The sequence below is a fragment of the Bidens hawaiensis genome, unplaced genomic scaffold (assembly GCF_021521415.1).
Source record: "Bidens hawaiensis isolate Kalapana, Puna unplaced genomic scaffold, B.hawaiensis_p1.1 tig00009086_1, whole genome shotgun sequence".
NCBI classification, from domain to species: Eukaryota; Viridiplantae; Streptophyta; class Magnoliopsida; order Asterales; family Asteraceae; genus Bidens; species Bidens hawaiensis.
In genome coordinates, this window is record NW_027491668.1 from 319,611 (window position 1) to 334,306 (window position 14,696).

At 35.8% G+C, this 14,696-nt stretch overlaps 2 protein-coding genes across 2 annotated transcripts; one reads left to right on the forward strand and one right to left on the reverse strand.

The window, feature by feature from the left end:
* Nucleotides 1–4,571: 4,571 nt before the first annotated feature.
* Nucleotides 4,572–11,273, forward strand: LOC143531167 (uncharacterized). Its single transcript, XM_077026519.1, has 2 exons — nucleotides 4,572–4,628; nucleotides 9,190–11,273. The coding sequence occupies exon 2, from the start codon at nucleotides 9,294–9,296 to the stop codon at nucleotides 11,271–11,273; it is 1,980 nt and encodes a 659-aa protein (XP_076882634.1). The 5' UTR covers nucleotides 4,572–4,628; nucleotides 9,190–9,293.
* A 1,080-nt stretch (nucleotides 11,274–12,353) lies between these two features.
* Nucleotides 12,354–14,495, reverse strand: LOC143531191 (trihelix transcription factor ASR3-like). Its single transcript, XM_077026538.1, has 3 exons — nucleotides 13,760–14,495; nucleotides 13,543–13,581; nucleotides 12,354–12,646 (listed from the first exon to the last, which is right to left on the reverse strand). The coding sequence occupies exons 1-3, from the start codon at nucleotides 14,493–14,495 to the stop codon at nucleotides 12,354–12,356; spliced, it is 1,068 nt and encodes a 355-aa protein (XP_076882653.1).
* Nucleotides 14,496–14,696: the final 201 nt, after the last annotated feature.

Below are 14,696 nucleotides of genomic sequence, written 5' to 3' on the forward strand. Positions count from 1 at the left end.
CAAACCGGTTTGGTAGATCTTAAGGGGAGCCGGTCCTGAAACTGACGGTTTGGGTCGGTTTGGGCCAGTTTGGGTGAAACCGGTTTTAAACCAAACCGATTCGTTTCGGTTTTCCTAAACCCGGTCCCAAACCCGTTTTTTTTTGTACACCTCTAATAATAAGTCATATAATCGTCGAAATTTTCAAATCTAAGGCCCATTAAAGTATTAGGCGAATGAGTTCATGGAATGCAAAAGTATGGATCATATACTAAGCCCATTTAAGACCGGTTAAAGCCCACTAAATCAAATTTGTTCCGTATTATCAATTATGGGCCTATGGCAAGTTTGCTACCAGACAATTAGAGGTGTACAAAAAACCGGTTTGGGACCGGTTTTAGGCAAACCGAACAGAACCGGTTTGGGTTTAAAACCGGTTTCACCCAAACCGATTCCCAAAACCGACCCAAACCGCCAGTTTCATGACCGGTTCCCCTTAAGATCGACCAAACCGGTTTTAAAACCGAACCGGTTTGAGAAAAACCGGTTTAAAACCGGCTAAACCCGGTTTAAAACCGGTTAAACCGGTTTATAAACCGAACCGAACCGACATGACCAGATCGACCTATCTTGTGTCTAAACCGATTTATAAACCGAACCGGTTTGAGTCAAACCGGTTTTGACCAGCCGTTGACCAAACCGGTTCGGTTAGGGTTTAAAACCGGTTTTGTACACCTCTACGGACAATTCAGACTAACATGTTTTCACTTTTTAGTGAAATCAGGATACATCCTATCATTGATTTATCAAGGCAAAGGTAAAAACTTAGTTAGAAGGCCTCCAACGCGATGGTTTTAGCCGGTTCGTCATCGATGTGGCGCCCATACGTTAGGCGTGAGGCGAAAGGTGTTGGCCTCCGCACCTGACCATGAACGGAGAATAATGGGAAACATGGGGCGAACCTAAATTTAAACGTTTTTTAAAATAATTTTTAAATACTAATTAATTAAACTATAAATTAGCAATTCAAGTTTTCTTTTAAATTGGTAAATTTGAATAAAATTTCGCTAATTTAAAATAAAATTTACAGTGAATATGCGGAAGGGTGTGGTTGTTGCACAACCCCGCGCGCGGGAAGGGGGGGGGGTTGTTTCTTGCACGTTAGGGAAGATACTTCTTCGACCATCAAAGCTATCATCGTCACCCCACAAATTTTCAACGTTAGGGAGAGGGTTTGGTTTTTTCACGTTAGGGGTGGGGGAGGGGGGTTGGTTCTCTTCAACATGTATGTGATCATGAACGTGAAGATAAATGATTTTTCGTCTATTTGCCATGAGTGCAAACTGAACATGGGAGTTAAAAGTGATAATGTAAGTTGCGTATTTACAAACATTTAATATAAACTCGTGGAAAATATAGCCGTTGAGAAATATAGCCATTGAATGATATAGTCGTTGAATATACAGCCGTTCGAACATAATTAAAACATGACTTGAAACACAATTAAAATACACTTAAAACATAATTTGAAATACAATTAAAATATAATTGAAACATAATTAAAATGAGTAATTCGAGTCGGTATGGTGTTCGTCTTCCTATCGGTTGTAGCATTGCGGGCACACTTAAAAATTTATAAAGAAAATCAAATAGTTTATAATCATTAATGTATTTGTTATACTTTTATAGGAAAGAAAACATGAGGTTCAGAGATATTTAATCATTTGAACAAGAATGGCATGCATCTACTATAGACATAATTACTAAAAATGTCATTTTAACCATTGAAGGAAAGTTTAAGATAATAAAGGATTCTTACATAGTAAAAGCTAACATTATTATATAGTTTTTATCCCTTGTATTACGGAGATTGTTTTACATTTTTCGTTTTTAATATACATATTTTTTTTGGATTTATATTTTATTCATTGTAAGGAAGTTCATAACATACTTAGGGTTTGATGATGAAATGGTTTTACAAATAAATGAGATGCTATAACCCGTTTAAAAACTATTTGGGTTTGGTGAAACCATGACCCGCTTATTCTTTTACTATAAAATTGTTTATTAATTGTAAATAATATCAGATATAGCCTGTTTAAAAGCTATATGGGTTTGTTGAGACCCATGACATGCTTATTTTTTAACTATAAAATTGTTTTTTAATTGTAAATAATATTTTCTTTTTAAATTGGATATTAATTTTTACTATATCCCTATTTTGTAGGATTTTTATATCAAAACATTTAGTGAGATTAATTTTTAATTTAATGAGATTATATAACTCGTTTAAGGGCTATCTGGGTTTGGTGAGACCTATACACGTGAATTCAGGTTAAATGCATGAGAAGCCTTCATTTACAAATAAAGTAATCTAGTGGATTGAGAGGAGGTGTAGAGCAACCAGAGAGCTTTTAAATGTTTCGTTTATATATATTTAAGATATATATTGTTATAGAATTTTCAGATTTATAAAGAAAATCAAGTAGTTTATTGTATTTGTTATTGTACATTTTAAGAAAAAAAACATATTTATAGATATTTAATCATATAGCACTATTACATTCATGTATAAATATTTTTTTACAGCAAACTGCACTACTGCTAAAATACGATACTTATTTTAAAGGAACTCTATGCCTGAAGAGCCTAATTATTGAACCCGAAACTTTTCACTAGCCTTGGCGTTGGTCCCTAACTTTCAATAAATACACTTTTAGACCAATAGTTTATTTAAATGTAACAACTGTGATCTCCAAGGTGAACGCTTGTTAATTTTTCTACCAAACTTTTCAAATAAACCTTAAGTTAAAAAGAAAAGTATCCCAATAAGTTCTTAAACTTAAAAGTAAAACTCAACCCAAGCCCCCTCCCTCATAAGTTAATCATAAAACCACACTTCCCACATACTCATTCGATTGTTTCCCCCGTCAGCAATACTCACAAAATAGTTTTTGTAATATAATTTGCACTAAAGGGACATGAATTACTACAACAGCACACTAGCTAGGGGTGGGCAAGATAAGAGTCAGACCCTTGAAACCCTTTTACCCGACTCGTAAAACCCTTAATTAGACCCGGATATATAATATGGGTCGGGTAAAGAGTATTTAAATTTCACCTTAAAGGGTAAAAAGGTTTCAAGGGTTCGACCATTTTTCAAACCCTTGACCCGTTTACTAGTTTTTAGATAGATATAAATCAGATTCGCGATTAATCTGAAATGTAGAAGAGGTTGGTATTTTATATATGATTTATCATAAATTTCATAACTACTAAGAAAAATAAAAATAAAAGGCCATACTACTGATTGAACACACACACACACACACACACACACACATATATATATATGAAAATTACTGAATTGTTCTCTACATGTAATTTTTGAATGTGAATATTATTTGCATCGATTTAAATGGCTAATAACTTTCAAAGTTATAGTTTACTGTGTTATTAAATGGAAATATAATTGTTTTAGGATTCATATATTAAAGTTTATGTGAGATATGCAACTAGTAAAAGCAGAAAAGGAGTTGCGATTACTACTTTAAAGGGTAAAGGGTCCGGATAGGGTATTAGATAAAAGGATAGGGTCTTACCCTTTGAACAGTCCTAACACTAGCTACCACCATGTGGTGCCAAGAATTTACTACAACATTTTGCTGAAATAATTAAGTAAATTTCAGTTGTTTTGATGTATTTGATATTTGCATATGCAAGTTTGATTTCATGTTTGCTAGTTTGATACAGGCTTTCTATCCCATCGATGACTGCATAGTTGAAGTCAATTTGTGTTACCAAGTTTCAAATCATCTCAATAATCAATTAAATTTTTTTAATTTATTGAGTTTGGGTTAGGTTTTGATATGATTAAAAAACAATCAACGAATTGATTTTTGAATTATGAGAAGTATGTTTATCGGCTTATACATAAATTTTGACCAGATAAGAAAGGGTGGAGGGTGAAAAAAATAAATGAAGTTCATTTTGTGTCAATTATTATTTTTATTTGTATGTTGGTCCTACATGCTAGGGTTTTCTTTCTTTGTTTTTTATTTCTTTACATATTCATATATATTTTTCCCTTTTTAACCTAGGAATATTAGTTTTTTTAAAAACTAGACACAGAAGTTGTTAAAAAAAAGATTAAATGAATAATGGCGGTGTGGTGGAGGTTATTTGGTGTGACGCTCGTGCCTCGTAGACTCGTAGTTATGTCATTGAGGCTTTAATAAAAAGAAAGAAGTGTCACTAATTTAACGAAATATAACTAACATGGGTAATGATCTGAACGAAAACCCCAACTTAAAAAAAAACCTTTACATATTACATATAAATAACAAAAGTAAGTAAACGACAGCCGACATGTACGAAAATGACACTACACGCTTTTTAAGAAAACTTTATTAAATTCGGCCCATTACTAAAAATAGGCCCAGCTAGTTTCCAACGTGGGGCCCACATCGAAGGGTTAGAGGAAGTGGAAAACACTGCGCTTTCCACACCCTCCCCAAAATCCCCAACTTTCATCTTTATCAAATTCTCTCTCTCTACATCTACATGCATGCTTAAACCTTCAAAAATTGCTCAATTCGCCTCAAATTTATCAAATTCGTCATCAATTGAAGCTCTAATTGCAAAATTAGGTATGTTAATCACACAGTCGTAAGTTTCCGCTTCAATTTTCGTGCATTTAGTGTTAATTGTTAGCAATTGTTGATGAATTGTTTTGGAAGCTTAATCGGAGCTGATTTGTTGCGGTTTTTGTACATTTTGTTAGTTAGGTTTTGTAGCAGTTATTGTTATTAACTTATTATTAACTATTTATGGTGTATTTTTGCTTTTTACTATCTTAGGTAAAAGTTAGGGTTTCTGCATTTGGTTCAGTTTTGTGATTAATTAGGAAACTCACATTTGCCCTAGCTTTGATGAGTATTATTAGATCTGGAAAACTAGAACTGATATGAACATTGGAACTGACTTGCATTGGTTGGTTGGTTGCCTAATTAGGTTAAACTTTTATTTGAATAATTAATAAATAATATTAATTTAGCCAAAAAAAAAGTAATAAGAAACATAGAATAAAATGTAAATTCATTAATAAAAAAAGCAAGTACTAAGTATTTAAAACGTTAAATAAAATACTAAATTTGTTAAAAAATCGTCACTGTCGGAACGCGGAAGAACCAGAGCGCGATGGTTCCGAGCTTATTTTTCTCCGACATATTAAGTAAAATACTAAATATATTTAATTTAAAGTTCGTTTTGCTGGTAAAAAAAGGTTTAATTTAAGTTGAGAATAGAAGTACTAAGTATTTAAAGTGTTAAATAAAATAATAAACTCGTTAAAAAATCATCACTGTCAGAACTCGGAAGAACCAGAGTGCGATGGTTCCGAGCTTATTTTTCTCCGACAGATTCAGTAAAATACTAAATATATTTAATTTAAAGTTCGTTTTGCTGGGAAAAAAGGTTTAATTTAAGCTGTGAATAGAGGTACAAAATGTTGGAAATTATTTAGTTATATTGCCTTGTGAGTGTTTGATAAGTTAGTTTAATTATCAAGTTGTAATTGCTAACTGATACGCACGTCTACATAAGCAGTGGCGGACATAGTAGTTTTTGATGGTCGGAAATTTATTGTGATATGGCTATAAAAAACTGTTTCGGGTCAGGGCGCATAATAAAAACCAAGTTTTAGGTTTTAACTTGTTACCTAAGTATCTAACTTTAAACTAAAAATACACACATTAATAATAATAATAATAATAATAATAATAATCAGAATCTACCAAATCATCATCTAATCAAGAAAATAATCACATAATTAAACAAGTAATCAAGAACCTAATTAAGTTTTCTATCAAATATTAAGCAAACATCAGATGTTTCTTTATATGTTTAAATGTGCTAAATTATTTATATTAGAAGTTTTATTTATAATTTTTTAAGTTTCTAAATTTCTAACTAGTTTTCTTAGGGTAGAAATGTTATTGGGGTTGGCGTCTAAATTTCTTGGGGCTTGGTCTGAATTTACTAGTATATATAGTGAATAAAATGAAAATTCCATGGGGTGCAGGCGACCCCCATGGATTTAACAAGGTCCGCCGATGTATACAAGCTGATATGGTTATCGTTTATTGATAATTACATTTTGGTCTCTCGATAATAATATTTGGATGGACAATATTGCGCTCGATGAAAAGTAAATAGGATATTAAAAGTTTAAACTTGATTATAATGGTTCATATGCTCATGAATAGAAAATGAAACATCGACTCAGTTGATTTATTAAAATATCTTTAACGTAAAAGATGATCAAGAACAAGACTACTTTTATTGTTGTTCGTTTTGCTGTACACAAAAATAAACGATATGCATGATAATTAATAGAACACATTTTGATGAATAACTAATACTACACACATGGCTTTTGTCTAAGGAAATCTCTTTCATTAACTAATTAGTGAAAGGTAATAATTAAACTTACGATATTAGTCTATTACTACTTTGGTACAAATAAGAAGTGTAATTACATAAAGATAATGACTATTGATGATCACATATGCTAGCCTAAATGAGTATGGTTGATTATAAGAATAAATTTCAAATATGGATCATTAAATTGAAATATGGTTTCTTGCCAATCTACACGGTGAAAGAAAGAAAGCAAAGGGATATAATCTTACAGAAATTATTTTGATAGCATGTGAAAACATTCACATGTTAATCATCTTTCCATATTGCCTTTGATATCTTTTCATGTTCATTTGAAACATTCCGGTGGAAGAAAGTAAGAAATACAAATCTTTGGGGTCGTATTTTCTCTTTTGGATGAACATGCAAGTAAACAAAAAACAAACATACCCAGAAGAATTTATTCACGCCCTGCTTGCGGTGCGCACATATAATGTATATATGTGTGAACCCTTGGGTGGGCAAAAGTAAAATTGCGCTAATTTTGACGTTATTTTACTAATCACGTGAAAATAACGTTAAAAGTGGCGGAAGGTTAATCAGGCATCATGTGGTGGCGTTGATAGCCGAAAGACAAGGGCACATGCACCAATCAGCCGGTGTCCCGATGATTGAGTGTTATGTGTCTTATGTCCAAGGCTTGATTCAAAACTACTATCGAGCCGGGGGTCTCACCGGAAGCAGCCTCTCTATCCCTATGGGATAGAGGTAAGGCTGTCTACATCTTACCCTCCTCAGACCCTACCATAGCATTGCTATTGGTGGGATATACTGAGTACGATGATGATGATGATGATGACCCAGAAGAATTTATTCATAACAGAGCTATTGATAGGGTTTGCTGGTTTAGAGAGGATGTGATGGGGGCAAATCGTTCCTCTATCCAAGGGAATAGAATGGCTGTTCCCTTGCAAGTAAGAAAATATATAAAATAAATATGTTACAATTTTGAGAGTGATCGCGACGGTTTTTGCTTGTTGTGTAGAAATACTAATGAAGCTTAATTATTCCGTATCACATGAAAGGACATGCCATTATAAAGATGATAGATCAATATCATTTAATGAATTTTATGTTTGTTTATTGATCTCCATGCTATGCATTTAACGATCAAACTTGTATGAAGAAAGTGCATATTCTTCTATAAATTGGAGGCTAACCCTAAATGCTATAAAATATATAAGTTTGAATGAATACTTTCAAATTGAAATCACCTTGAATTGCTTGTGTGCTAATTCATGTATTTTGTTGTTTAGAAATCTAACTATCTATTATGAAGTTTTGACTTAGCAGTTAAACTAACTCATGAGTCATGACCAACTTATCAATAGTCAACTCACCAAACGGGAAAATGTTTGAATTTATCTAATTATATGGCAATGTGACTGTTCAATAAGTTAGTTTATTTATCGAACTATAATATTTAACCAATAAGCCCTTGCATATAAGTTGATATGTTTACCTTGTATATAAGTTGATATATTTATCACTAATTGATAGTTTTATTATGGTTCTTCCGTGGTAGTATTTTGATGGGACAATATTTGTTATCTTATCTTAAGTGGCAAAATCAAGAAGTTCATCATAAGCTGGGCATTAAAGAGTACTGTATTATGTTACTTTGTTGAATCTTGTGTTATGTCAAAGTTAAACCTGGCAAAACAAACCTTAGTGTTTATATTTGGGATTTTGGGTCAATATGGGTAATTATTAGTACATAATGGGCCATTTGGGCCTCAAATAATTTTTTAGGTGGGTTGATATGGGCATAATGAGTGGAAGACCTGATACAATCACACATAAGAATGGGCCGATGAAAAGTAGATGCGGGTCATAATGGGTGGCCTTTCCTCATCCACGTCTCCTCTTGCCGTCTACAGATCAACTCATCCTGAAATTATCAATTCTAAACTTGGAAAAGGGGTTGGGTCAGGCGGGTTCAGGTTACGGGTCAGAACATGTTCGGGTAAAACGGGCCAATTCAATAAAGGGTTATGGTGGTTTGGGTCAGGAGGGGTTCGGGTTAGAACAAGTTGGTTTGAAAAATGGCATAAAAATTATAACCAGAGAAAATTCAAATAATTTGACTAAAATCCATTCATTGAAAGAAATTAAAAAATTCTTCCTAAATGTTCGGTTCAGAAGGTTTTGCGTTAGACACGTAACTGGCGCCGGTGGGACGCATGTTACCTAACGCCGGTATGCATGTAACCAGGCCCCATTACGCACTTAACCTAGTGCTCGGCGTGTAACCGGCGCCGGATACGGGCGTTTAAGCGTCGGTTACGTGTACAGCGTTGGTTACACCTGCTCCATTGCCTGTTACGCGTGTGCGTCGGTTACACATGTGTCAACTTGAAATAGTTATCCCCTAACCTCTCTAGTTTTTTCAAAGTGTTGTCCTATGGAATTAAATAGTCAATCATGCTGCACAATACTTTCTCTGTCCAACATTAAAACTAACTGACATCAAAGTTAAGCTACATTTAGAAAAATGTTGATACTAAATTCTTATGAAAATTTGTGCTTCATTTTGTAATTTGAAGAGTAATTGGCTTGACTTTAAGTCAAAATATAATATGTTCTATTCGAGGGAGTCAATTATTTTGTTCTTTCTTAAGGTTTAACTTTTAACTCCTGAAGTATGCTACAAAGTTAATTAGGTTTTTATGCTGCAATTTCGTCACACTTTTTTCTATTCCACAGAACTAACATGAAGCTTTAATGCAGGAACATATAAATATACTTGGCTTACTGGTAACTTATGCTCTTCAATACCTTTAGAAGTTTCCGAGTATGAACTGATATAAAAATACCATAAAAATCCGACCGCCATGTCTTACAATAAGGTAGAAGCTCTTAGAGAAAAAAATGATGCTGAAAAGTTAATTCTTTCTAATGATTACATTGCTGCAAGAACAAAACTTAAAAAGGCCCAACAGCTTTTTCCATCGCTCGATCACATAACACCGATGCTAACAGTTTGTGAGATTGTATCGGCCTCCACAAACATAATCCCGGGTTATGAAACTGATTATTATTGGATTCTTCAACTTATGCCTTCATCCACTTTCGCTGATATAACCTCTCAATATCAAAAACTCGTGTCTCTTTTACAACCGATCAAATACAAGTTCCCTGCAACCGAACTGGCTATTAAGCTTTTACAGGAAGCATATTCTGTCCTTTCTGACAGGAAAAAGCGTGTGGCGTTTGATATTAAACGAGGTACAAGTTGGGTGAATTATGAATCTTTTGAAAGCAATCCTGAAAAAGAAAGCATCAGTGATAAAGTTAATGGTAATTACATTAACTTACAAGAATCAGGTTCTTCATCTTCTGATGTAATTTCTGAAGGGTATAAAGGCCAAGACACAGATATTAACTCGGGATCACAAGCACAAAGGCAGGATTTTTACAATTTTGATACTTACAGAACACCCGAGCATCTTGAACAAAGGGATATTTGGGCGGTTCATTGTAACTTAACTGAGCCAAGCATTGGGGGTAGATACGGTCAAATTGGTCAAAGATCAGAGGGTGAAGTTGAAATTACATGGTTGAAACCAATTCCAGTAACCGAAGGCGAAAGAAGATGGTTTGATGCGGGTTTGCCCGTTGCTTGCGGGTCATTTTGTATAGATACAGAAAGAAGCGGAACGGTCGGGTTGAAAGGGGTATTCTCGTATAAGTGCTCGTGGGATTCAGGAATCAGTGAAGATTTATACGAGATTTACCCGAAAAAGGGTGAAGTTTGGGCGGTATATGACAATTTTGATCTTGAGGAATGGTCTTACAACCCGGATATCGTTAAAGGGTGTTCTTTTAAGCTAGTTGAAATTATTACTGATTATTCTATTTACAACGGTGTCGCGTGTGGTCAATTGGTCAAAGTCAACGGCTTCAAAAGCATATACGAACGACAAACATGTGAGTCCAACAATTTTCGTATCGGGCCCCGCGATTTGTACATGCTGGCCCATAATGTCCCGGCTTATAGGTTCACAGGCGGTGAGATTTACGGGGTTAATGATGGCATGTTTGAGCTCGACCAGTTGGCATTAAGAAATCCGGATGATGGGCCCGTGGTTGAAGAGAAAGGCCCTGACTTTATGGTTTCTGCACTGAACCCAAACAGGCCCAACCCACAAAGCTCAGTTTTGGGCCCTAATTGGGCTGCAAATGACTTCACAACGGGCCAGGTTTGGGGTATATACCCGGGGAAAGACTTGATGCCTCGCCAATATGTTCTCATTAGCAACATGATTTCACCGAGTGGGTTTTCTGCAACGGTTCTAGAACCTGAGGGTGGTTTTGAGATTGAAGCGGGGTGGAAATCCCGAAACTTGCCTATAGTATGTGGGATGTTTAGAGCGAAAGAAGTCAAAGTCAATCTTGAGATAAATCAATTCTCCCATATGGTCAACTGCTTCAAAAGCACGACCGATTTTGTTTACAAGATTTACCCATCAAAGGGTGAGATTTGGGCGGTTTATAGAAACTGGAAGTCGGGTTGGAATCGGGCCAACTATGATAAGAGTAAGTGTTGGGTGGTTGAAATCTTGTCTGACTTTTCTGACGGGGAGAAGATGACGGTGGCTAGATTAGTTGAAGTCAAAGGGTGTCTGACTTTTTTTCAACGGATGCAAGCGGAAGACGGATTTGAAATGGTTCGCGGGTTGTCTAGGAGAGAGATGTTATGTTTTTCGCATCGGATTCCGGCTTTCCGAGTGCCTGGAATCGGAGGGCACGGGATTCCCGAGAGTTCTTGGCATCTGGAACCGAATGCTTTGCCGCCTAACATTGGAAAGTGATAATCAAGAAGGTGATATTTAGGGTTCATCTTAGAACAATTGTTGTAAGATTATTGTTGAGTTAATTTGATCCCTGAATAATAATGTGTACATGATCATGAGGAATCATAGACTCTTAAGAAACTGGGTAGTGTAGAAATAAGCAAATTATTTGTTCATTTTCTTCCTTAATTGCATATTATTTGAGTAGGCATTTCAACTTGAAATGATGGGACGGGTATCCGGGTATGATATTCTTTTTTTAAATAATTGCGGGTTTGGGTCGGGTACGACATACGGTGATACTTGACCAATTCCCTGAACCTGTTTACCAAATTGAAACTGATTATATTAATATGTTATATAGTTGTAAAAAATATAGTATGTTGAAGTGAGATACTTGAAAAGTTGAAATTTATTGAGTTGTTAATTACTTAATTAATGGTGTAATTGACTATTTGCAATTTTAAACCAGTCTGTTAGGTTAGTTTAAGATTGAGTTGTAAGTATATCCGTGAACCCGATGGGTAATGAGTATTGAGTATGGGACATGGGCGTTTATAGTCGGGTTTGAGACTGGGATTATCAAATTCCATCTCATACCCGGCTGATTGTGACCCCTGATCATTTTTCTTCATAAGCTATCGACCTCTTGCAGAGGTTTGCCTGTACTAGAGGTACACACAAAAACGGGCTGGGAGCCGAACCTTGTTCTGAACCTGAACCAAACTCGATTTTGAAACCTGTTTGATTGAACCTGACCCGAACCAATTAAAACACGACCCTTTTCCCCTAGAAAACCGTAGTTGACTTTCTTTGGCCCAACCCGAACTGATATGGGAGGAAAACCCAATTTGTGCACCTCTAGCCTGTACAACACATACTGTTATTTACGTGCTTCTATTGGTTAGTAGGGTATTTGCGGGACATATGAGTTTTCCGAAAGAGGTTCTCACACATATAAATAAAAAGAAAACAGAGAATTGGCAGACCAAAATATGTCTTACAACTATTAAGTCTTACTATCTTAATTTCTCCAAAGAAAATTAAACAGAAATGAGAAGTTTACTACTAAAATCCACTATTACATATTCCAATAAGTCATAATTTATCAGCAATTTTTGTTAAGGCCTCTGCAATCTTGTTAAGAGCAGACACCATGCTGTCATTGTACTCTTTTCCCTGCTCCCTATCCAACTGAGAGTTTGTGTTCTCGGCTTCCATTCGCGCGTTTAACATCTCACCATTCTTCTCAAGAACGTTGATTAATCGATCGTTAAAGTCTTTGTCTCGAGATTCATCCGTTGATACTCTTTTCCTCTTGTTACATCCCTCTTGAGGCATACTTTCTTTCCAATAGATCGGGTTTTGGTGTTGTTCCTGCATATTTCCTGCTAGACAGAATACGGAAGAAAATGAACGTGTTGGGTGATCGTAGGGGTGTTAAACGGGTCATGTTCGTGGGTTGGCGCGTTCAACTTGACATGAACCCTAACACGACACAAGCCTAAATTTTGTGTCGGGAATATGAGCCGGAACACACAACTAATAGTCATGGGTTGACACGAACACGGTCAATTTTAAAACCTTGTGTCAATTTCTCTTTTAAGTTTTAAAATTGGCATAAGTTGCCAACCAATTTAATTTATAACACAAAACACATTTTAAAACATAAAATAGGTAGAAAAAAAAAGGTTAAACGGGTCAACCCATGAACCCATCGGGTTGACACAAGCACTACCTGTTTAGCTAAGTGGGTATCAATTTTAAAAACTCGTGTCAATTTCTCTTAAAGTTTTAAAATTGGCATACGTTGCCAACTACTTTAATTTATAAACCAAAATACATTTTAAAACATAAAGTAGAAAAAAAAGGGTTAAACGGGTCAACCCAAGAACCCATCTACATGCACTACCTGTTTAACTAAACGGATTCGCAGGACTTGAAACTGACCCTACCTTTTTTAAACTAAACTCAAACCTGCGAATTTCTTGTTAGGTTTGTGTCGTGCCATGAACTCACATCCTTGGTAACGGGTCAACACAGGTTGGGCGTTATTGATCCGACCCAACAGCACTTTATTATCCATATTATTGAATGACCTTTTTTGAACACAATGGTTTTAAAAAGTTTGGGCTACTTTTAACCTTTTCGGCCCATTTTATCTTTAGCCAAGTTTTTAAAATTTCCCCGTTTAACCCGTTTAGATAAAAACAGCCTAAATCGTCCTGTTTAAATAAATTGGTCAAATTTGCCACATATGATTAGTAACAAACTAACAAAACTTTACCTTGGGTAAAATCCATGTAAAACGGTTGATACCTCTTCTCTGTTAGTCAAAGTCAAACATTAGCATTTAAAGTATCCAAAGATAAGTTTTTAAACAGGTGTTTGGACGCGTGTTCTGAATTAATTGAACACCTGTCCAAACACCATGTCAATTGCATAACAAAAATGTTAAAAGGACTCCCAACAACACTTCGAACATTACACGAAAGTGAAAAAACCTGAAATAGGCATCGGATCATGGATATCCGGTGATGCATTATCATGACCTTTCCCATTTCCAATCTCCACCTCCTCTAATTTATCATACTCGGGAAAAAGACCCTCGTATGAGGTGGCACGCCGACCACTATCAAAAGTAACATCCACCTCCACCTCAGCATCACCACCACCACCACCACCCTCTTCCTCGGCCTCTCCCACCATCGCCGACACCTCATTCTCATGATTTGCATCCGTACTAACCGTCACCAAAGCCAACTTATAAGCCTCCTTAGTAACCGCTTTCCCATCCAACACATCAAACACTTCCCGATCGAAAAACCCGGGCATTTTATTCTCTTTCCTTAAATCATTTCTCATCACCCAATAAGAATCACACTCTTGTTTCACTTGTGACTCCCATGCTTTTATTTTTTTATAGTCACCAACCATATTACTCCACCTTTTCCTACACTGTACCGGGCCCCGGTTCACCGCCCGTTTTTTGCAATACGATGAAACCGAGTCCCACTTCGGTTCAACATGGTCCGACCCGAAAACCGAGCTTGATCTTCGTCCCCTACGCCCCCTATTCTCGGCAACTTTCTTGCCTTCGATGAGTGTAAGTGTTTCTTGTCTTGTCCAACGAGGGTGTCGTGGCGACTTGTTCTTGTCATCCACCACTTCTACCGCCATTAGCGGTGGCTGCTGCTCATCAACCGCTAGTAGCGGTGGCTGCTGCCCATCAACCGCCATGCTTGGTGTGCTACCACCACCATCATCACACACTTCTGATTCTAATGCCATAAAAACTGAAAAAAAAAGAAAAACTTATTTAAGTTTTGTAAGGCTTATTTGTGTAGGTTCTTATATATATAGATGGTTTGTTATGTGCTACATTAAAGGATTTGATATTGTAAGATACTACCCATATAAAGGCATTACTTTCTTTGTTTT

Bases quoted from the DNA above. Each gene is read 5' to 3' on its own strand.
- LOC143531167 (XM_077026519.1), top strand. From the start codon at position 9,294: ATGTCTTACAATAAGGTAGAAGCTCTTAGAGAAAAAAATGATGCTGAA.
- LOC143531191 (XM_077026538.1), bottom strand. From the start codon at position 14,495: ATGGCGGTTGATGGGCAGCAGCCACCGCTACTAGCGGTTGATGAGCAG. The intron at 13,582-13,759 runs GTTTTTTCACTT...TTTGACTAACAG, and splicing joins TGATCCGATGCCTATTTCAG to AGAAGAGGTATCAACCGTTT. The intron at 12,647-13,542 runs GTAAAGTTTTGT...TATTCTGTCTAG, and splicing joins TTACATGGATTTTACCCAAG to CAGGAAATATGCAGGAACAA.